This window comes from Strix aluco, chromosome 2 (assembly GCF_031877795.1).
Source record: "Strix aluco isolate bStrAlu1 chromosome 2, bStrAlu1.hap1, whole genome shotgun sequence".
NCBI classification, from domain to species: Eukaryota; Metazoa; Chordata; class Aves; order Strigiformes; family Strigidae; genus Strix; species Strix aluco.
In genome coordinates this window covers 52,923,050-52,947,605 of record NC_133932.1, presented here as the reverse complement: position 1 = coordinate 52,947,605, position 24,556 = coordinate 52,923,050, and the positions used below count along the sequence as shown (strand labels likewise).

The window sequence follows — 24,556 nt, the reverse complement described above, 5'->3', positions numbered from 1 at the left end:
AATAAAAGTTGTTCTAAGCAAATCATAGTCACATTAGCATATATACTGAGCTCACCTTTCCAATTCAAACAGTTTCTTGCAAACTCCACAACTGCTAATTGCATTCCCAGGCAAACTCCTAGAAAAGAAGACAAAAACCCCAGAATTTAACAGGACAAAGTGCAGGACTGACAAATTACTTGCTGTTCTGTCTTAAATTTGACTACTTAGAAATCTTGGTACACAGTGTATATACATAGACTTACCAAAAAGATAAAACAAAAATGGCTGCTCAATGTAAAATTCACTCTTCAAACTTGCCACACTGTAAATACATGTGACACAATTATGTGCTTTAAGCCCTTTCAAAGATTTTTTTTTTCTCCCATCTATTTAACCAATAATTACCATAAAGACAAAGAGAAGCTGAAAGCCTAGGTATATCCAGATTCAAATTTTGCTTTGGCAACTAGTTGAAGTTGTAAGAAACACGGAGTAGGAACCAAAGCTTCAGAGGCACTTACACAAACAGCACTTAGCTTATACATCAGATGGCATCTTTACACCTTATCATAATAAAATATACCAGTAAATCAATAAAAGTTATTTAATATATCAAATGTGTACAAAGATACCTATGTTTTCCACACACCGATTACTATCTGTAATGATGCTGATTCAATTACAATGACAAGCAAAGACTCTCCACATCAAATGTGAATATAGCAAATAAAACCTTTGGAGTAGGGATAGTCGTCTTCTTCCTTCCTTATGCAGCAGATGTAGTACATGACTATGACCCCGCCGAAAATATTCACAACAGCACACGTACTTCCCTAAGACAGAATCCTTCCCTAGTGTGTGCTTTTCTTCTTTTTTTTTTTAATCAAATCAAGTAGCTTGCTATCAACTAGCTTGCTCTACACCTCCAAAACACAGTGATTTCTTGACTCTAATGATCTTACCAAGAAAAGGTTTTTTCTTTGTTCTTGCCCAGGAGATGGCTTGGAGTTTGCCTTCTGTTCCCCTAATTCCAAACCCTCCTGGGACCAGAATGCCACTGTAATGACAGCCATATATAAAGCAATCAACATGTAGAATCAACCCAGCAAAGGAAGTCCATACAAACTGAAGAAAGTCTTTTGAGGAACAAAGCAATCACAATGCATGACAGGCATGTTTTGTATGACCATTCAGAACACACAGAATTTAACTCCACATTTAGAGATTTGTCTCATCTATCCACCCCAATTCTCATCTGATCAACCTCATGTTTCTCAGTGAAATTCCCAATGCTTAAATAAACTAGCTACATATTCATTACTCTAAGATCTTAACAACAAAACTTTATGTCTACTGAGTAATAATGAAGAAATTAAATGCATTTTGACAGCAAACAACATCCCTTTATAAACACAAATTGAAATCCCAGCAATGATTCTTAACAGAGATGTCTGCAGAGTGTCACCAGCATTTACCAAGCTTTTATCTAACTACCTTTCACTATGATGCATGCTGACAAAGAAAAATCTTTGACAATTGACCTGCACTGTAAAGTCTAGCTACCCAAAAAGAGAAACAACCACCAAACTATTACAACTTGTCTAAAGATATTAAAATAGAGTTTGAAGATACAGGTTGATACTATAATTTGCTATGCCTGAAGCTTGTCACCAACCGTGCTCATCTATCCCTTTACGTAAGTAACAGAAGTTTGGATGCACTGAGAAGTGATTTACTGAAGTATTTTTTATTACGTGAAATAAATATCACAGTCTGCATTTTGGATACGTAACACTTACTCTGCTTTGCACAGTTTGTGCCATGCCTGGTGATATTTCACTGAGTTCTCCACTTCTGTGGAACGTTCAAGTTCTGTTGAATCTATGTACTAATAAAAAAAATATGCAGTAAAATAAGTCTTTTCTTCCACAGAAGGAGCAGCATACATTATATAACCAAGTTTTTAATAGCATTAAGACAAACTATTAAGAGTTCCAAGTGAATTTCCCAATAAACCTGTAATAGCTTCACTAAAGACCCAATATTTGCTCTGAAGACCCAGTATTTGCTCTAGTTGCAGCAATCCATGCCCCTTTCTTTGCAGGTAGCTCCAAAGTACTGCCTGCCTCCAGTCCTTATTTTGCTATCCTCTGGGTAAGCAGACTTGCTAGAATGCTTCATAACTGTGTAGTCAGGTTTTCTTCCTATGGAAATAGGGCACCAATCAAGGGGTGGTGCTGACTTTATCCTGTCATACAAATGAGATGTGGTGTTCACTTTCCTAGCTTTTGGGTGCCACAGTTTATCTAATCTTATCATAAGACTGGATAAACCTGTATTGTCTAGCCTGTGAGAAAGGCATTCCTGGGGACTGTCATGAAAGCATAAACTGTAGAGAGAGAGGCAGACTCATTATCTATGTCCTACTAGAAATACTGCCTTAGAATCTCTACTACCATTAATAAGCATGGCTCCTGAAGTACCACTAGAGCAACTGAGGCAGCTATGTACTGCACTTGGGGACACAAAAGATCAGAGTTTTATTCTTGGTTTTGTCAGTCTTTTTCACAGACAACATAATTCATAGCATCCTGATGTAGAATCCATCCCTCATAAAAATGAGATCATCTGAAATGACAGAACTCATTGGTGGGCAGAGAAATGAAACCAACAAGAAGATGGCTGAAAGTTTTCCAGATAGGATTGCCTTCTAGGAAACATTTTCTACTTTTCCACACTTCAGAAGGCATGAAAAATACAACAAAAAAATAACTACTTATGAATGTTGTTATTCTATACTAGTAGGATACTATAGGATCAACTAAAAGAAGACTTTATCATACTGGGAGTTTGGAAAGAGAAACTAATTACAGTTGAAGTTAATTGTGGTTTCCTTGCCAAGCACTGAGCCAGCACATTTATCACTTCAAGCAGCATCAACATTTCATCATTCACATATGTGGATGCTAGGTTACAAGCTGGATGCCACATACAATATTAAGCAGTTGCTTCAGAACACAGGATTATACAGAGAGCCTTTGGACAAAAACACTAATAAGGAGGTTAGCACATGCAGGTAAGTACAGTAGGAGCCCTTGTTTGTTAACATTTCAGCACCGCACTGGAGTTCAGCAGTCATCGATTCACATGCTTGTCAATGCAAAAGCCCCACTGAATTTAAGACTAGCTGCACACAAAGCTAACCGCATTATTTGCGGACTTGGCGCCTTTCACTTTTTTGCTAAAAGCAAAGTTAATTTACAGATCATAAAAGTTTCCCACTATGCAGCTGCCAGTATAAAATACTGTTTAGACTGACAGAATCACACAGGTCAGAAAGGGCCTTGGGAGATATCTAGCCCAACCCCCTGCTCGAAGCAGGTCAAATTAGAGCAGGTTTCCCAGGGCCATTTCCAGACAGGATCTGAAAATCTCCAGGGATTAATTCTATTCCCTCTTCCTTGTTTTTCATTCACACAGAAAACACTTTTTGGACTATTTGCTCCATAACCTTCACAGGGAATGAGGTAAGGGTGACCACCTGCCATTCCCCCAGATCCTCCTTTTTTCTTTTTTGAAGACTGGTGTGACATTTGCCTTTTTCTAGTCATAGAATCATTTAGGTTGGAAAAGACCTTTAAAATCATCAAGTCCTACCATTAACCTAACATTGCCAAGTCCACCAATAAACCATGTCCCTAAGTGCCACATCTACACATCTTTTAAATACCTCCAGGGATGGTGACTCAACCACTTCCCTGGGAAGCCTGTTTCAATGCTTGACAACCTTTCAGTGAAGAAATTCTTCCTAATATCCAATCTAAACCTCCCCTGGAGCAACTTCAGGCTGTTTCCTCTTGTCCTATCGCTTGTTACCTGGGAGAAGGGACCGACACCCACCTTGCTACAACCTCCTTTCAGGGAGTTGTAGAGAGCGATAAGGTCTCCCCTCAGCCTCCTTTCCTCCAGGCTAAACAACCCCACTTCCCTCAGCCGCTCCTCACAGGACTTGTGCTCTAGACCCTTCACCAGCTTTGTTGCCCTTCTCTGGACACACTCCATCACCTCAATGTCTTTCTTGTAGTGAGGGGCCCAAAACTCAATACAGTATTCGAGGTTTGGCCTCACCAGTGCTGAGTACAGGGGGGCAATCACTTCCCTAATCCTGCTGGCCACACTATTTTTGACACAAGCCAGGATGCTGTTGGCCTTCTCGGCCACCTGGGCACACTGCTGGCTCATATTCAGCTGGCTGTCACCCAGGACCCCCAGGTTCTTTTCTGCCAGGCAGCTTTCCAGCCACTCTTCCCCAAGCCTGTAGCATTGCATGGGGTTGTTGTGACCCAGATGCAGGACCCAGCACTGAGCCTTGTTGAACCTCAGACAACTGGCCTCGGCCCATCGATCCAGCCTGTCCAGACCCCTCTGTCAAGTCTTCCTACTCTCAAGCAGATCAACATTCCCACCCAACTTGGTGTCATCTCCAAACTTACTGAGGTTGCACTTGATCCTCTTGTCCAGATCACTGATAAAGATATTAAACAGAACTGATCCTAGTATTGAGCCCTGGGGAACACCACTTGTGACCGGCCACCGGCTGGATTTAACTCCATTCACCACAACTCTTTGGGCCTGGCCATCCAGCCAGTTTTTTACCCAGTGAAGCATATGCCCGTCCAAGCCATGAGCAGCCAGTTTCTCCAGGGGAATGCTGTGGAAAATGGTGTCAGAGGCTTTCCTAAAGTCTAGGCAGACAACATCCACAGCCTTTCCCTCATCTGCTAAGCAGGTCACCTTGTCATAGAAGGAGATCAGGTTAGTCAAGCAGGACCTGCCTTTCATAAACCCATGCTGACTGGACCTGATCACCTGGTTGTCCTGTACGTGCCACGTGATGGCACGGAAGATGTTCTGCTCCATAACCTTCCCAGGCACTGAGGTCAGACTAACAGGCCTGTAGTTCCCCAGACCCTCCTTCCAGCCCTTCTTGTAGACAGATGTCATGTTTTCTATCCTCTAGTCAACTGGGACTGCCCCCATTAGCCAGGAGTGCTGATAAGTGATGGAAAGTGGCTTGGTGAGCACTTCCGCCAGCTCCCTCAATACCCCATCTGGCCTCATAGACCTGTGTGTGTCTAAGTGTTGTCGCAGGTTGCTAACCATTTCCCCTTGGATTATGGGGGCTTCATTCTCAAGCAAACAGAATTATGTTACCAGGTTTCTGATATGAGAAACTCCTTCATCAGTACTCAGTATTCATGGCTTAAGGAATTTATCTTCTCTCAAAAGATGTTGGAAACATCACTGTAAACAGGACTCCCGTGTATTCCTTACTCTGTGTTTCAGTAAATAATTATATATGCACCCCTGGTTGTTCTAGGTGCTCCCACTGTTTCTTTCTGGGGTAGATGGACTGAGACAACAGAATGGTGGCTATGTCTTTGGCTTGCTGCCTTTAGCAACCTGTTAAGCCATCCCAGATATTAATGACCTTCCTTGTCAAAAAGTGGTTAGTTCCAGCGAGAAACTTTCTAGACTGGAGTGGAAACAGACTGCTTTCCTTGCACAAGCATTATCTAAAGCAACCCATACACAGCATTTGACAGACTGGAACTTTCACTCAAATATCTTCTATTTTTCATCTCATAAAAAAGGGAATGATCAAAGGTCACAGGGTTCAGCAATTTTCAGCAGTTACCAAAGTACATAAAATACATGAGCTTGCTTCCATCACAGAGACCAAAACCCGAGTACAGTAGAGCCTGCAACAGCCCACTTTGATCAATTTATCTTATATCATTTAACGAATCACTCTAAAGCAGAATCAGCAGTTGTTGCTGATACTATGTGACCATTTATTACTGTTTTGCTACTGCAAGTTGCTAAAATGTCCTCTGTACCCAATTAAGTGTTAATAATACACACTTCCACACTGCTTCTCTGCTGCAGACTTGCCAGCCCTAGCAACAAAACAGCAATGGAAACTGATAGTTCCACCAGTGAGAAAGCTGGTAACAGTTTTTCCCCCATGTAGTTCAGCTTTCTATTCTCATTAAAATGAGACAAATTAGATCCCTAAGTATTCCTTTATTTGAGGAACTACCATCTTGAAGAAACTAAGTTTAATGGCCCAATTCTGGTATTGTTAGAATCCTGCTGAAGATAAAATGGATGGGTCTCAGAATATTAACTGAAATGAAGAGAAACAGCTTCTGGCACCAGATTTTAAAAAGAAACTCAACTGCTTTCCAATTTACCTATTTTCTCCTGTCTTCAAGCTAATCTCATTAACATGATAAGCAGTCTCATGAGAACAAGTGAAACCTACCTTTGATCCAAATATAAACTTGCAGGTAAAGTCTGCTTTTTCATCAGACCCAGTTTTGGGTTAATTGCAGCGATCCTTTCAGATAATTTTAGTTCCAAATAAAATAATTAAATCTGTAAACACTGTTTTAAAAAAATTAGATGCTTCACCAGTCTGTATTTATCTGCATGATTCATTTTCTAATTTCCACATGAATTAAAACTGCCTCACATGATGGGAACTAGTACATTCAAAGTATTCCTGAAAGCAAAAATCCAGAAATATCCTCACCATTAAATCCAGTTTGTGATTAATTGCCAGCGCAGAGTGTTCCAGAGCCTTGAAAACAGATGCATAGCAATCACTTAGTTTTGTGTACTTGCCAACGAGAGCTATGGAACACACCTTCAACAACCTTTCATATCTGACAAAAACAAGTTTTTCAGTTATTACAGCATTTTTCACAAAGAAAACATTTTAACAGTGTTTGCTTTTTCTTTAACTTCATAAAACATCTTCTAAAAGTCTCAAAACTGACAATGTTTTTAAACCCAGACCATGCACAGGTGTTGATCAGCAGCATGCTACTGATCCCAGTCCAGTTTGGTGATTTCACAGCAGCTAAAAACCTAACCTGTATTAAAACACTTCTAGAAAAAAGCACCAGGAGCTAGAATACCTGTCAGCCATTTTTTTCCATTTCATTAGAAGATCACTTGGCTGGTCATCAATAGGTAAATTTAACCTCTGTTTAAAATACTTAATGATGCCTTGCTCCTCCAACAGGATTGGTACTCGGTAAGTGGAAGAAACATCATGGATAAATATCACCTAACAAAAAAAAACATAAGAGACTTACGTAAAAATTTTTCATAGGAAACATACATTCTATTTTCTGTATACTATATGCATTTTGTATTCTACGTACATTCTACATTTTAAATACTTTTCTTTAGAATGAGGAGGGCAGCACAGCTAATATTTAAGGTTCCACTAAATCTACAAGAAAAAAGTTACCCAAAAGGTAAAAATGTGTTTCACTTCTTCATTGCACCATCATACAAAAAAGCTTGTCAAGCCTATCAATGCATCAGTTTTAATACAAACATCTGGCCCCACAAGCAGTCATGTTTGCTAATTCTTCTTTCTCCCTCTCTCACAAACCTGAAGAATATTAACTGGGAAAGAGAGAACAAATGGAACTTAACAAAACAGACCCAATTAGGTTGCGATAAAGTCTCCCAAAAGAATTCTGTTAGTGAATTCGGTTATGTAATTAATTGATGACTATTGTCCATTCAAGGACCATTTAGTTAAGAACACATTTATGAACCACATCCAAGCTGCTGGCAGCTAAGGTCATTGCACTTGGCTTACATAAGACCACAGAGTTCAGAATCCTGAGCACAAGTGTTCTTCTCCTTGCTTCAATGTATATGCTACCAAAACAAAAGCTTTTTAAAAAAATCCACTTAGAGGAAGTCTGTGGACAAAATAGCATGTAGTCTTCATGGACTAGTTATGAGAGTCCTGGAAACCATTTCCAGGCACACAAAAGACAAGAAAATCATCAATAGTAGTCAGCATGGATTCTTCAAAGGGAGGTCATACTTGACCAACTTGATAACCAACTTGATAAACTTCTATGATGAAGTGACTGGTCTGGCAGATGAGAGAAGAGCAGGGGACATTGTCTACCTGGACTTCAGGAAGGTTTTTAACACTGTCTCCTCTAAGATCCTCAGAGACAACCTGTTCATGTATGGGCAGGATGAGCAGACAGCAAGGAAAACTGGCAGAATGGCCGGGCCCTGAAGGTGATGATCAGCAGCACAAAGTCTAGTTGAAAGACAGTAACTAGTGAAGTACCCCAGGGGTCAGCAATGGGTCCAGTCCTTCATTCATGATCTGGATGATGGGGCAAAGCATACCTTCAGCAAGTTTTCAGATGACACCAACGTGGCAGGAGTGGCTGATACACCAGAGGCTTGTGCTGCCATCCTGCCAACAGGCAGGAGAAATGGGCCGACAGGAAACTCACGAAGTTCAACAAGGGGAATTGCAAAGTCCTGCACCTGGGGGGAACAACCCCAAGCACCAGTACATGATGGGGGCCACCCAGCTGGAAAGCAGCTTGGCAGAAAAGGACCTGGGTGTCCTGGTGGACACCAAGTTGAACATGAGCCAACCAACGGTACCCTGGACTGCATTAGGAGGAGTGTTGCCAGCAGATCGAGGGAGGTGATCCTTCCCCTTTACGCCAGCACTGATGAGGCCACACCTGTAGTACTGGACCCAGTTCTGGGCTCCCCAGTACAGCAGAGACATGGACATACTCGAAAGAGTCCATGGCCAATAAAGGGCCATGAAGGTGATTAAGGGACTGGAATATCTCTTTTGTGAGGGAAGGCTGAGAGAGCTGGGACTGTTCAGCCTGGAGAAGGCTTGAGGGTGGAGGTGGAAAATCTCATCAATGTATAGAAATACCTGAGAGAAGGGTGCAAAGAAGATGGTGCCAGGCTCTCTTCAGTGGTGCCCAGTGACAGGACAAGAGGCAATAAGCACCAACTAAAACACAGGGGTTTCCCTCTGAACATCAGGAAACACTTTTTCACTGTGAGGGCCCAGGAAGGTGATGGAGTCTTCATCCTTGGAGATATTCAAAAGCTGCCTAAATAATGGTCCTGAGCAAGGGAGGAGTGGACCTGATGACCTCACTTCTAACCTCAACTCTGTGATTCTACAACAGCAAATAAATGGGAAATCTGGACTGAAAAGAAAAAAAAAAAATGCCCTTGAGATTGTAAACCACCATTCTAGACACAAAATAAACTAGCTTCTTCTATAGTGGCATTGCACTTAGCTCCCAAAAGAAGACCAATGATGCATCTAATCCTTCAGTTCACAAGAAATCCAGGATCATTCTAGGGAATATACAGACATGTGGCCAGTGTCTTCTGAAATACAGAATTGGCTCATTAATTTTAAGACACAGAGGGAACTTAAGAATGGCTTTGCAGAATTCTGATGACTACAGTTATGAAGAAAAAAAAAAAAAGCTGCAACATAGTATGATACCTAGCAGCATCCCAGTTCAGTCTACTGGGTCTAACTGCCAAGGACACACCTATATTACACAGTGCAGTGCTGTGGATAGACATTTGAGCTAGCCAGAACAACAGCACCAGAAGAACACAGCACTCTGTCTGGGATTATATACTCAACTTCTCATGAAAGCTGTTAACTGGCACAACTACTGAGCTTCTACCCTAAAAGACAGAACTTTGGAAAAAAAACAGTGCCATGAAGACAGCTCCCTCCCTGCCAAGGAGCTTTTAGGGAAGTTCAGTTACACGTGGGACTCTTGGTCCTGTTAGACTGGCATAATAACCGCAGTTGGAATCCAAGTATGTGTATGCTTACACATGGTCTGATTCTGCCAGGAAAGCACACACCATTTTTGTTTGATTGAACTTCCAGTTGTCTCTCTCTCTGGCTGGAGAAGAACCACAAAGGTATTTCTGAAGGATTTTCCAGAAGCTACCTTAAGGGTGTTGCCTTCCACAGATATTAAGATGGAAGGAAGGGGGCAGGGGGGGAAGTAATGACCACACTGCCATCTATATCTTACTATAAAAAGCTTTTTCTTACACACCTACAGAGAGAGGGGTCAACACTGATACGTATTTGAAATGCTGCATAACTGCTGGCATCTATTATCCCTTTAATATTATCCATTACATTGCAGAGTAAAATGCTCTCACTTGCAAAAATATTAAAGAGCATTTGATTTATCAAAATTAATATTTGATTAACAATTAATCACAAACTATTAAGGCCAAAATCACACATGAATTATAAAAGGATATATTACTACACAGTAGATGTTCTAAGCATGTTAAAGGGTCTGAATAGCCTATTACATATTACCACAATAAGAGCGCTCATGTGGCAGTGATCATCTATGGACATAAGGAAAACCCCTAGCTTTAACCACACTTTGTTCAGCCATTATTATAATCACCTGAGATGATTTATGGTCAATAACAAACCATAGCTTGAAACAGAACAGTTTTCCAACTATGCATAGCAATTAACTATGGACTCAAAATCTAGTCCTTTTATTATTTACATAACAGGCATTTAAATTGTTAATGAGCATTTGACATGAAATTTAACATATAAACTCCCAATATTTTTCAAGTGTTATAGTACACATGACAGCAAGATAGAAATTCTAAAAACAATTATATATTAATGAAACAGTCTGAAGTTGAAAACAGAAATGCGCAGAAATATTTGTATGCTTTCCCACATGTTTAAACAGTGACAAATAAAGTATTAAAGTACTGACCTGCTCAGGCTCCACATGGCAAAACATGGAAATCTTTTCCTTCACTGCCATTTCTATAGGTTTTGCACTTCTGCAGACAATCTGTCATAACAGAAGGAAAAATCTCAAATATTTAGTAGGCAAACCCATAAACGATCCTCAATACTGTTCACGAAGAAAGTAATCTCCTTTGGAAGCACAGCACAAACAAATGTGTTTTCCCCCCTTCCCCTTTTTTGGAGTTCTACACTATATCATAGCTCACAAATACCTGCTAGGAACACAAAGTAAATCAGTGACCTGCCCATACTGACCCATTTTCATTAATCTTTTTTTAGCATTCTCTGTAATACCACTTCCTCATGCTCTCCTTTCTTGTAGCTACTATTGTAATACCCTTTATTCAAAGTCTAGCAGCTGTATAAGCGTGAATAATATGACGAATCAAAAGAAATTGTGATCTTATCAACTAAGTTTAGAGCAATAATACTTAGCTTACATGCATGTTTTCTAGTATTTCAGTACTTCAGCACCTTTTCTTAGTTCTTAATCTGCACGTCATGATAAAAAGGAGGTGGCTGAAGATAAGAAAACTATTTCATAATTTTGTGGGGTTTTTTTTCTGGTGCAATTATTCTAATATTATTTTGCTGATACATGTAAAATTTGTCAATTTTAGAAAATATTTACAATTTTTACCAATAAAGAAAATAAGCATATGTTTGGTGCTTATTGGAAGGGGTTTTTTTGCAACTTTAGGCAGCTAGCACAAAATGCAAAACTGCTCTATCAATGTGCCTATTGATTACTCAGTCTATTACCTTGTTATTTTGAACCTTGAAAATATAACAGAAAGTAGCATGATCCTGTTAAGATACTGATTCATTATTTTCCCCATCTTTCTAGCAAATGCAACTACTTAATGCATTAAGCCCCTTTTTTTGTTCAGAAACTTGTAGCTGATCTTTGATCACCTTGCTAGAATGCAGCTTAGCTGCACTGATATTGATAAAGTCTAACTTCCCCTGCCCTTACAAGAAATTCTAGAAACAGAAAAATAATGCCAAGGATAAGGGAAAATTAGTGCACATTCTAATAATCAAAAAAGAATTATGAAACAATTTGTACATTCTATTCAATTAAGCACAATGTATACTTAAAAATTGGCTACTGTTTGAAGATGTGATTCATAAACCTTGACAGTATGAGCACACAATTAAATCCACTTTGAAATCTAACATTCATCTTGCTGAGACAAATTTAAAGTTAATGCAGTCACAGAAATAAAAAACATCAGAATCAGCATGAAAATATGAAACTACAGTAACAGTGGCAGAGCTGCATCTCAAAGAAACATAATACAAAGATGAGGAACAATTCGATTGAATAGGCCAGCACTGACAAGCGTACAATCAGTTTTCAAAATGCTGTAACAGAGTCCATTAAATCTGCAGATACAGCGTATTCATTAAGCGCTTAGAACACCTCGCAGAGAACAGAAAGGCTCCTGTACATACGCAGCTGACACTGGCCCAGCATGCCACCTCAGGGAAGCCTGGGACCAGACAGTGAGGCAGCAGGTATTAAGAACAAGCCTAGCCCAGTTTAGATCAGGCAGCCTGGCAGCACAGCTTAGGAAGGAAGCCCTCCTGACTGCTGTTCTAGGAGCTTCCCCATGTGCTGTCTTGGCCTTGGGCCCTTACCCAGGAGAGCAACCATTTAAAGATTTTCTTGAAGCAGTGCCCAAGCAACTTTATAACAGTGCCAAGTGGCTGTGTTCAGTGTGTAATCTCTCTATGCTTTACCAGTCAACAGCAGCAGGTTTTTTTTTAAAAAAAAAAAGGTACTAGGCTTTTGGCAGTCCCAGAACTGCCCCAGGCAAGAACTCAAGATGTGAGAAAGTGACTAGATTAATCTGTTTTCCTTTTAATACACACACATACACACACACACTCATTTAACAGGCTTTTAAAAATTAATTCAGAGGGAAAAAAAAAAAAGTCAGGCACTAGCAAGGCCTTCAAAAATCACATGCAACTTTCCACATGCAATTAGCACCTCAAGGGATTTTGAAATTTAGGCCCTGAAGCTTGGAATATAGAGCAGCATTGTGTTAATAAAAGTCTTTCCCTCCACAAGCTGATTACAGTTACCAAGTCAGAACAATTTGAAGCTACCTAACACATCTTTCACATATCATATTTATAAAGCCATTGGTTTTGTAGTTAGAAATGTGCTTTTTGATAAATGTAAAATGCAAGAGTTAAAAAAAATCAGAAAGAAGCACAACACAAAATTTAGTTGTGTGACTATCCTTTTAAGAATAATTTTTCCTTTTTGAGGACATAAATATTATACAGAAGCAGTGACTATTCTCACTACTCTTTAATTTATGAGAAGAGCTAGGAAGCTTTTTCTCCCAGTAGACTTTATGGGAATGGAAAGTGCTCAACAACCACCAGAATCAAGCAAGGAAAACATTCTTTGACTTATCAAGCAGCCTCACATAAAAGAGTAAAATTGTCCTTTTTTGTTCCTGAAGCACACCTAGAAACAGAGCGTGTCTTCAGCTGCACCAACTGCAGCTCAGGAAGATATAAGTTTGATCTGGGTTTGTACTGGCATTTGAAGCTGTGCTGCTCTGGCTTCAGTATCAACACCTGACCAAGCAGATTAACATCAATGACAGACAGGTATCACAACAGGGGAGCTGCAATCTACCTATTCTCCTCTCTGCTCCCAAGGAAAAGTGCCAGGGAGGCAAACACAGGGAATAAGCACATACTCATTACTAGAGCACTGGGGAGAAAGAACAGGAGTTAAGCATTTGTCATCATTTGCCAACTGGCATGAGGTGAAACTTGCTGGCTTTAGGTTCACTATAGTTTGTGGTGCAAGAAGGGATTGAGGGCAGCCCTGAGAAGGACTTGGGGGTACTTATGGATGAAAAGGTGCACGTGAGCCAGCAACGTGGTCTTGCAGCCTTGAAAGCCAACCATATCCTGGGCTGCATCAAGAAAAACCTGACCAGCAGGTTGAGTGGGGGTGATTCTCCCCCTCTACTCTGATCTCATGATTCCCCACCTGGAGTGCTACATTTAGCTCTGGGGCCCCCAACATAAGACAGACATGGACCTGTTGGAACAGACCCAGAGGAGGCCACAATGACCAGGGGCTGGAGCACATCCCCTATGAGGACAGGCTGAGAGAGTTGGGGTTGTTCAGCCTGGAGAAGAGAAGGCTCCAGGGAGACCTTACTGCAGCCTTTCAGTACTTAAAGGTGGCCTACAGGAAAGATGGGGAGGGACTCTATCAGGGAGTATAGTGATGGGACGAGAGGTAACAGTTTTAAACTAAAAGAGGGTAGATTTATACTAGATATAAGGAGGAAATTTTTTACAATGAATCACAGAATCATCTAGGTTGGAAAAGACCTTGAAGATCATCTAGTCCAACCATTAACCTAACACTGACTGTTCTCAACTACACCATATCCCTAAGCAGAGAGACATTGAAATAGGTTGCCCAGAGAGGTGGTAGATACCCCATCTCTGGAAACATTCAAGGTCAGGTTGGACAGGGCTCTGAGCAACTTGTCCTAGTTGAGGATGTCCCTCCTCATTGCAGGACAGTTGGACTACATGACCTTTAACAGTCCCTTCCAACCCAAACTATTCTATGATTCTATGAAAGGAATTGAGGAACCTTACTTTGAAGATTCACTCACATGTTTTATATTTCCAAACAGGAATATTTTTAAAGGCTGTACTTCAAAGGTAGGATTGCCTCTTCTTAATCATGCATAAAAAGAAATTTATGAAAAAAATGTTAGAAGCCAGAAGCATTCTAGGTCTTCCCACAAAGCGAACTGAGACTTCAGATTATTTTTAGCAGCACAGAATGATTTTTCTGCAAAGATCCCTGTAGAAGAAGAACATAGCTACAGTCCCAAGATACTGCAAGGAATTAGCTGAATTGTTAACTTAGAGTGAATTTCAGTAATTTGATTTCCTGCAGCTTTAGTGAAGCAATGCAGCATATAATTTGCATTTCTTCTAAAATTCTTGTCGCTCATGGGAGGCTAAGGCTTATTCTTTGAACACAGGTTATGCAAGGACACTTCTAGATAACCTATAAATAAAAATCTGTACTTTTTGACTCACCAAATCAGGAGACAAGCCTAGACCCCTCAGTGCTCGAACACTGTTCTGTGTTGGTTTTGTCTTCTGTTCACCAGTGGCATTAGGCTGGAAAGACATATTTTGAAAGCTCAAATAGCAACTAATCTCTACTAATGGAGGAGTTACAGGTTAAGTGAGAAAAATCATTGCGAGTAATAACACTTGCAGGAAGTAAACATATCCAAAGAGCCACAATATGCCAGAAACAGAAATGGCACCACAGTTATTACTTATGTAAGAAATTTTATGAAGAAACCACATGGCTCTAATTCAGGTGAGGGTTGGTTTTTTTTTCTTTCAGATAAAAAGTCTCAATATAATTGACTAAGGCAGAAGAAGAAGAATATTCCAAAAGGTGGATTTTGCTTCTAAATGGAAAGTGCCCAACACATCACAAAGATGGGCATTACGTGACTGTCCTTGGAAATAATCAGATATAGTAAATAATTCTGTTCTCAAATACAGAGAATCAATCGCACCAATTGCTGAACAATCCTCTAATCCATAGCTGCAATAGTTAATAATTCTCTTTTTATCTGTGCAAGGTACAATCATATCATCATTACCAACCTTTGCTTACCAAAATCACCCCAGTGAATACTTACCTCTTAAAATAAGAGGAAAACTATCTGTGAAGTAAAATTTAGTGTTTGAATGGAAAAATACTTTTAACCCTGTACAAAAAGTTGTGGTGGCCTTGACCAGAAGACCATTGTAGATCGAGAAGTTCATGATCCAAATCTGAGATCACCTGAGGAGGCCCAGGCCTGTGCTGCACAAACGCCCTGGCTGCAGGACAAACTCAGCCAGCTCCTTGTAAGAGGAGCCTGCAGGCAGCTCCCACTCAGCACCTGTGTGGCCTTGCCTTTGCCTAGGGATGTGGCAAGAAGTTCTCCTGAGAACATCCTTTCTGTTTGATAGTAAAAATGATAGAGTTGTCTCCTTGTAAGAAAATTATCTATTAGCTCAAATGACTGCAAGGGGAGAATCTCTTCTACGGATGTGGTCTGCCCATCATGCTGCACGTCAGGGCCATTCAACGCTACCTCACCTGGGGTTCCCGCCACCTAAAGGGATGTAGGGTCACTTCTACCATTCTCTTCTTACAGTGTTAGCTCTAACAAACAGAATTTTAAATGATAACTTAGAGATTCTGAGTGCCTTTCTTACTGGGTTCATAACGTACGAGCACATTCCAGTGCACAGCACAACTTTATTTAGCCTTCTAGATAAATTAGTGTTGATAAGCATTTTTTTGATAGCTTATAACATTAAAACAGATTCTCATATCAATAAAGTAATTATCAAGGCCTTTATTTACCCCAGTGTGGCTGAGTTTCATATCTCTTGTCTCTAAAACCCTCTAGCACGAAAGGGTTAATGGGAGAAGCAAATATAAAGCCCAATACAGAGTAAAATCTATTTTATTAATTTTAGTAACTTACCTGTGGTACTAGACTAACGTGGATATTACAGAAGTTCTCTCTTTTTGCTTTGAACTGAAACTGTCTAAATGCTTCAACAAATGGCATTCCTTCAATATCTCCAATGGTTCCACCCAACTGAAAAAGAAAGCTTGGATATGTCAGAGTGGCAGAAAGCAAAAGAAAAAAAGTCTACTCCTTACATACCCAAGTTTTTTTTTTTTTTAAGATAAAAATTTCAGAAAAGAGACAATTGAAACTTGCAGGCATACTCTGTAAAGAACCCTCATCTATTCTGTGCATTTTGTTTCCTGTGGAAAACATAACACAATTTTCCAGTTTTGTTATATTCACTTTACACCAAACACATAAGCTTCCCGTGGGGAGATGTGTGGTGCTACTGAATAATACATGCTTTCACACTGCTTTCAAAGTGGTGAACAAGTAATCAATAGTTAAGTTGATGTGAAGGTTTTTGTACAGACAAAACTTTATTTTCCTGTCAGACTAGTGAACAGTTGTGACCAACAGGATACAGACATTTGGCAATATTATCATACCCTTCCAACATCAATAAATGCCATATGGACAACATGAATTAATAGTTGACATTATAAAAGATTTTAAATATTTATTACCAAACCAAAGCCCAAGACTAAGTCCATGCTAAAAGTTATTTATAAAGACAAAAATTAGATGTCTTACAAGGACACAAAGAGCTGTAGTAGACTAAGCACTGAACAAAGCAGTGGTTAGCACCTAAGTCTTATGAAGTAGTTGCATTTCAGAATGATCTTTCTGTGCCACCAAGTGGCTTTTGACAAAATTGCATATTTGTGTTCACCCAGTCCCAGAAAAACTTCAGACAACTACATTTGCATGTGACACATATATTCAGTCTAACTCCTTCAGGATTTTGCCATGGACAAACATTACAATTATCCTTAAAGTCCTGAAAAAAATATTTTTATCAGGGTGGAGCTATATCAACAACAACAAAAAACACTTACATGGCGGAAACAGAAAATAACTTCAAGTTAAAGGACTGACAAGTCCACCTGTTATTAATGTTCTTGTGCAACTTCCATATTTACTGTTTTTACCCTTGTTCTAAATGAAATGTTTGACTCTCACTGTGCACATCATAATAAAGATCTATGGCTACACCAATAGTGTTCTTTAATCAGGGCAGATTCTTCTGCATAAGAAATACTGAGCAATTTTGTGGCCTGGATCACAAAGTTCATGACACTATTGATTACGGTGGTCACTTCTGGAATTAAATCTATGACATATTCTTCTGTTGAATTCTTAGGTATAATTTTTTTCTGTATTTTCTACTATAATAGTAATACTAGCAATTACTGACTGCCCTTCCTCCAGCTGTCTCAATGCCCTACTAAGGATGGGTAAAACTCAGTTTCCATTGTGCAGAACATCAGCTGGTTAAGCGATTAACAAAGTTGCCTCCAAAGATCTTAAAAAGCACACCAGAAAGTGGGAAACTAACTTTTACAGTGTTCAAATATATTCCTTCAAACATGACCACAAGCAACAAGATGGATGTTTGAAGTCACATGGAAAGCTAGAATGTTAGAGGCTCTCCTACTGACCATAGGAGATTTCAGGTCTTACACAAGTTTTCTCAATACTATTAACAGCATAAAGCTTCAGTCAAATGACTGTATCTTGGAATAGCTACTTCACATTACAGTAACTGGCCACTTTAACTCTGTAAATTAACAAACTCTTAAGCAGCTCAGTTTCAGCAGTATTCTAGAAGGGATTTAGTCAAGAAGCTGTAAGGATAAGACCACGCCTATCATTCTCAGAACAAACCAAAGAATATAAAACGTATCTTTGCATTGCTTCTCTCCATAAAACTTCAGTCTGATCTTTTTACAGTAAGCAGCAAAGAGAAAGCAAGCTCGTTCTTTGTGTTTACTGTGGATATATAACCTAAAACGTTCCATACTTGCCTCAATTACACAAATTTGTGGCTCTTTTCTGTCATCATCCACTGGAACTTTTGCCTGATTCATCACCCATTCCTGAACTGCATCAGTAATGTGTGGAACAACTACAAGACAAAACCAAAGAAGGCAAGCATATCTTACTTTAGGCCCATATACCAGTTTTTGCATGCAAAAGGGGAAAAATGAGCAGAAAGTCAAAAGGAAACTACTAGCTCCTTTTCCTACCCCTCCTTTCCTTGAACCCAGAAGCCAAACATTACAGGAATATGCCTATCTCTCTTGGGAAGGAGGAAGGAATAAGGTGATGCATCAAGGAGCAGCTTGTTCTAGCTGATCACTCTTTTGTGAAGACTGAATGGACAAGTATCCCACAGAATTAAAAATATCACCTTGAACAGTTTTTCCCAGGTAATCACCATGTCTTTCTTTATTAATGACATGCTGATATATCTTTCCAGTGGTGATGTTGTTATCTTTATAGAGATTGATGTCCAAAAATCTCTCATAGTTTCCCAAATCTAGGTCAACTTCTCCACCATCATTCAATACAAAAACTTCACCTGAAAAAAGTGAAAAGACAGAAAAGCAATAAAATAATCAGAAATTATTAAGCACACAGCAAGAATACCACAAAGTTATCTTAAAATCAAAGAAATGTTTTTTTAAAATTACATATCACAACAACGTATCAATAAAGCACATGCTGCAACTCAATCTGCTTTGTCATTCTGTGTGACTTAATATCTGAGTCACTACTTTTACAACGAATGTCTATCCCTCAGTCACAAATAGCTTTGCAAATAAATCTGAGTTACATTGCCAAAATATTTAAGGGACTTAAAAATATTTAACCGGCATTTCAACAGCATGCTACAATCCTTGATCAGAAGAAAACAATCTCCAGGAATGATAAATCAGCAACAAATAAAACATTAATTTACACGTTGGAGCCAAAAACTGTACTTTTATAAGCATGAATTATTATGCATGTTCGAAGTGTTTCATCATAAATTCTTGTTGTTTGGATCTATTTTAATGACTAAGGCTTGGATCAGAAGTAAAGTTATGATGAACGTAAATGCTTCTTCAAATGTGATCACCATTTCTTATTTAGTTGTTTCATCTTGTATGTTTGCTTCACTATGTCCACAGTGAGGCTTATTTCTGACCCTGAAAAATTTAATGAAAATATCCTTCAGGTTCAGACTTTTCTTAGATCTCTAAAAAGTCTCTAAATTCTGAATCTAGTCAACTTCTGAAGGAACTAAAATTGCTAATCTTGAGGTAAGGCTGGAAAGCTCTTCAAAAAAACATAAAATATTTTGCCATGACCCAATTAATCAACAGCTAAACAAATTACAGGACTAATGCACAAGAAAAAAAAAAAGCAGCAATCCCCTGAAGGTATAGTCTGAACTATGGAAATATATATCCCGCCAAGATAAAACACTCCAATGAACAGTTTAACAAAAACGACACAATGTGTACAACAGAGTGGAAGATTTATGACTGATCCTGTGAGGCACTGAGTACCTCCTCTGTACTAAGTTATTTAAGCCAACAGATGTGGAGTGGAACCAACATTTCTCATAAGCAGGCCTTGGAAGAATAAAAAAATATATTCTTTCAAAAACTCTTTAGTTAACTGGAAATCAGCAAATTAAAATCCTTTGACTCAATCGTGTTTCTGCCAAAATGTTAACAAAAGAGGCTTGCTGCTCAGGTGTGTGTGAATTTCTACTTACTAACCAGCAAGCCAGTGTTTCTTCACAAGCAGTAAGGAACTCTTAAGTGAACAGAGGGGGGAAAAAAACAAGCTGTGTGGGAATTACATGCCGTAGTGTCCCCCCTCCCCTATACCTGGTCCAGGGGAGGAATACATCCTCACAGTCACAAGTCATTGCAGGAGTCTTACCACCAAAGGTAAAGGCAGAACTTTGCTGGACAATTGCCTAAGTAGCACCAGATGAGCTTCTGAAAGTGCAGGACTACTGGATTAGTTAAATTTGGCTTTTTGAGAGAGGTCTGATGTGCTGTGCTCTTCCTCCACTTAAAAAGCAAAGTGGACTTTTTTCAGCTTGGGAGATAAAACACATTTATCTCCAGTTCCAAAAATTTTGGTCTAGGCTAAAAGTAAGCAGACAAAACCCATCAAATAAAAAGAATTAGAAATGTCTACTGGCTGAAGGTACTTTGGAACCTTGAAACCCATTGTTTTTAATTAATGTATGAGTAACAAGCCAGACAGCTGAAGGAACATTCAACATTATAAATGCACGCCAGACTGTCTTGTAGCTCATCAACAATGTAGTCAATACAACCAACATAGCTTAGAGAACTAACCAAGCAAACTAATCATCTACTTTAAAATTAGTTGGCTCTCTAAGCTTCACTGAGAGTTTTGACTAGATCCTCATTGAGTAAAATGAGAACTTAATCTAACTCTCATTAAGACACTTACACCTAACACCCAGATAAGAGCATTCACAAGTAACTGTTGAGGACTTCAGTTTCAAATAGGTTTTATAGTACTATTCCAATTTTTTTTCATTAACTTGAAGATAGCATTAACTGAGTAAGGCCTACAGCTAGGATTTTCCCAGCAAAGTGGTATTTTTTTATAGAAAGGAAGCATCTACTCATAAAAATATCTTCAACAGTCTTCTCTCTCTACTTAGAGCAGACAATGCTCTTGAGAACACATAGTAAGGAACAAACATTGTAGAGTATAAAATGACTAATAACTACCATACTATTGTTTTTTTTTAAAAAAAAAAAAAAAACAACAATCAAAACCCACCAAAACAGCACATTACTGTGAAAACAAATATTTACGCAAAAGGGAACAGCACTGCCCTTCATACCATGTTCATATGGTGAAAAAGTTCCAGCATCTATGTTTATGTAAGGATCAATTTTGATAGCAGTGACACGTAGTCCACATGATTTCAGTATGGTGCCAATGCTGCTTGCGATGATCCCTTTGCCAATGCCTGAGATGACACCACCAGTTACCAGGATGTACTTCATCGGAAAATCAGCACAAGCACACAGATCTTGAGCTGGAAATCTAAAAGGACAAAGACATACAGCTGATGAATGCAAATTCGTGTCAGGGAAGAACACAGCCTCAGTAGGCAAAGAATCTAAGTTGAAATAACCTTCAGAAACAGACAATAAAAACAATCATTTTGGAATCTGGGAGTAGGATTCATCTCTCGCAGCTTATACACCAATACGTAAATTAAGCACCTAAATCCACTTCGCAGTCAGTGGAAAAAGAGGTACCATTTTGATACACTGCCATGTGGAGATGCCAAGGAGGCACAGTTCACCCAACATATTCCTCTCCTGTGATAGGAAAAGCCAGCTAACTTTTAGAACCACAAGTTAGGCAAAACGAATCTCACCCTGAATTATTTCGAAATTAAAGTAGTTGTTAATTTCACACGTTTTGAGAAGTTAGCTCAAAGATTGTTCATTGCTATATTAGCCAGAACACTCATTCTCTACCCAGTAGCTTTGCCTTCAAAAATAGTGACTGCAGCTTCAAATATCTATTAAAATCAGAATGTTATACCATCCACTCCATATTTCAGCAGCCTTCACTTCTCCAACTCACAGTATATCACGTATTTCACCAAAGGTCTGACAATATCCTACAGATCAACAGAACATGAGACCAGGAAAGAAAAACTGAACCAGAACGTCCATATTTACACTACAGTATGTTACTGCTCAAGAGCCTAGAGTCCTTTCTTCACATGCCTACCCATTCTCCCTCTTCAAGTAATTAGTGTGAGAGAAAAATCAGAAAAAGAATCATTTACCATCTCTGGACTATGATGCAGATTAAGAGTTGATGCTGTTCTAGAAAACAGTATCATATCTGCTTTAAGTTTCAGATTTAGAGAAACCCCTGATGTTATGACACTCATTAGCATCGTTCATTCAGAACAGCAACCCTGTGTAGAGTAGGTCCGAGACCTAAAGCATGGCCAACTTGACAGAGCCTCTGCTTCCCTGTCTAGACCGCGAAATAAATGGTTCTTCACAAGAGGGAACTATGAGTACTCACAAACACTATACACTGAAGATAGGAACATGATAGCTAATGCGTATTATAGTGCTGAAGCCTTGATCAGATACAACTTCATATTTCACAGTGCTCTACAAGAGTACTAGTGTAACCAACAACAGCTATTCAGATACAGAAATTTCCTCTCTTGAAAATTTGGTTCTTTATAAGAAGCCTGTATAACTAAAACCGAAGAAAAAAAAGGCTCTGCTATGAACTATCATACTAGGTAAATCATATGATGGGGGGGAAATAATCCAGTAGATGCTAATATGTCTGTGCCACCTTGCACTGTATATGAGGGGTAAGGGATGCAGAACTACTAAAAAAAAAGATGAGACCACCACCCCCTAAAAATTCTGACAATTTCCATGCTAATTAAAAATTCTTCATCACCCTTCTTGTTGTTATAATCTGCTGTTCGCATCGACTGCTGTTGATCTCCTCACTAATCTCCCACTTCATCTGGCTTTCACACAAGCATAGATTTTGTCACCATTTCTCCACCCCATCTGAAACAGGATAATGTGTGTTATCTCATCCAGAATCGTGTTATATTACATTCAGGCAGCTGTGGAGGCTAATCACTGGGATAATTTTTGAACAATGATTTGAACAATGACAGCATGGCTCACCACAGAGCAAAAATTCTAGGGTCAGGAAAATTTTTCCTTACTTAAGTACCTAATTCATCCAAACTAACTCACAACAGCACATGATCTAATGGCACCCAGTACAAATCAAAGCAGTACGGTTCTTCACTGGTGTAAGCAGTGACTAGCGTGTGAACGTTCCCTTACTGTACTGAAGTAACAAAAATAAGGCCTGGATCTTCAGGAGACAAGAGTTCAAGAATGTAACAATGCTTGCTGCCAATGCTCTTACATTTTTTGGTAATAGAAATTTATAAACCATTATTTCCTTGTCACTATGGACAAAACGAAGCCATCAAAAGTATCTCGCTCAGGAGAAATGGATCATGAAGAATTAACTTTTTCCTGCCATTTAATTTTAATACGCATTTTTTTTAATAGCATAGATTAAGATTTGGAGCCTACCTCCTCTAAGACTCTTCTTTCATAAATCAGCTAATATAGTTGTCAACATTAACATTTCCTAATCATCTAAGCCATTTTCAAAGCTATTTTCAGAAAAAGGAGGAAAGGGGGGGAGAAATTACTTCAACAACAGGTGTGAATCTTGAGTATGTGCCACTTCAAAACTCTTAAGCCCTATCACCTTGCTTAATGTTCGCTGTGATTTTACAAGAACGGCAGTTTCGCAGCAGCTTAAGGAAACACAATGTTTACTCGCAAGAGAAACAACTTCCAGGTGGTCTGGGGACTCACATTTAAAAGGAAATAGAGTTAGGGGAGGAAAATCGAAAAGAGACTAATGGAAGCAAACCTCTTGCCGGGAACTGGAAAACAGCACAAGCGGAGAACACGGATTACTCCCTCTAGTCTTACCAGCAGGAGCTTCCTGCCTTCAGAGGGGATTTCGGGGCGCTCCACCTCAAACGTGCTGCGCTACAGTCGGAAGCCAGCTGCGGCCGAGCCCCGGAGAGGGACCCCCCGGCCCGTCCCGGCCCCAGAAGCCGGGCGGGCCGTTAACTCAGGGCGGCGGCGGGCAGCTCCGGTCCGCTGTGGGGCAAGCAGGGCCGCCCCAGGACAGCCGCTAAACGGCGGCCGGGCCGGGCGGCAGGACGGCGGAGCGGGGAAGCAGCGCGGCGGGCGGGGGGAGGGTGTTTGCCCCTGCCCTCTCCCGAGCGGCCGCAAGCCGCCGGCCTCTGACTTACCGCCCCGCGCCGCCTGTTCCGCTGTGAAGGCGGGCACTCCAACCGGCAGCCCGAGAGAGAAGTGCGCCCGCCGCCCGGTAACCGCCGCGGGGTCACCGCCCTGAAGCCAACCCTCGGAGGAGGAGAAGGAGGAGGCGGCGGCGGCACCTCCCCGAGGCAGGCGAAGCCCTCACCGCCGCCCCGCCCGGCCCGGCTCCGCAGGTACAGCTCCTACAAGCGCGGCCCGCTGCTGCCCCGCCGGGGCGGAACAGGCCCGCGCCTACACTGAGGCTCGCGCAGCGCCGGGGCTCGTCCTCCGCGCGCCCTCCCACAACGGGCAGCGGGGCGCGCGCGGTCCCGCGGGACAGGTGCCCCAGGGCGGCCTCGCGCGCCTCCCGCCCCTCCGCCCGCGGCGCTCGCCCCGCCCCGCCGCCCCGCCCACTCCCCCTCCCCGCGCGGCGGCGCGAGGCGGGCTGGGGGCGGTAGAGCACCGCCCTT

At 40.5% G+C, this 24,556-nt stretch overlaps 1 protein-coding gene across 3 annotated transcripts in view; it reads right to left on the bottom strand.

Annotated features, from left to right (window-relative positions):
• Nucleotides 1–24,468, bottom strand: part of CTPS2 (CTP synthase 2) — a 75,861-nt gene extending 51,393 nt beyond the window's left edge. The window contains exons 1-12 of one of the 3 annotated variants that reach the window (XM_074814735.1): nt 24,080–24,468; nt 21,068–21,273; nt 18,593–18,763; nt 18,207–18,307; nt 16,249–16,365; nt 14,786–14,869; nt 10,644–10,724; nt 6,969–7,120; nt 6,581–6,713; nt 1,782–1,870; nt 945–1,039; nt 56–118 (exon numbers count right to left, since the gene is read on the bottom strand). In XM_074814735.1, the coding sequence (XP_074670836.1) occupies nt 56–118; nt 945–1,039; nt 1,782–1,870; nt 6,581–6,713; nt 6,969–7,120; nt 10,644–10,724; nt 14,786–14,869; nt 16,249–16,365; nt 18,207–18,307; nt 18,593–18,763; nt 21,068–21,233 (1,252 nt within the window). In that variant the 5' untranslated portion in view covers nt 21,234–21,273; nt 24,080–24,468. Of the gene's footprint in view, nt 1–55; nt 119–944; nt 1,040–1,781; nt 1,871–6,580; nt 6,714–6,968; nt 7,121–10,643; nt 10,725–14,785; nt 14,870–16,248; nt 16,366–18,206; nt 18,308–18,592; nt 18,764–21,067; nt 21,274–23,688; nt 24,057–24,079 lie in introns of those variants that run through there. The other 2 variants (XM_074814736.1, XM_074814737.1) reach the window with 2 other exon arrangements.
• Between the last annotated feature and the right edge of the window lie 88 nt (nt 24,469–24,556).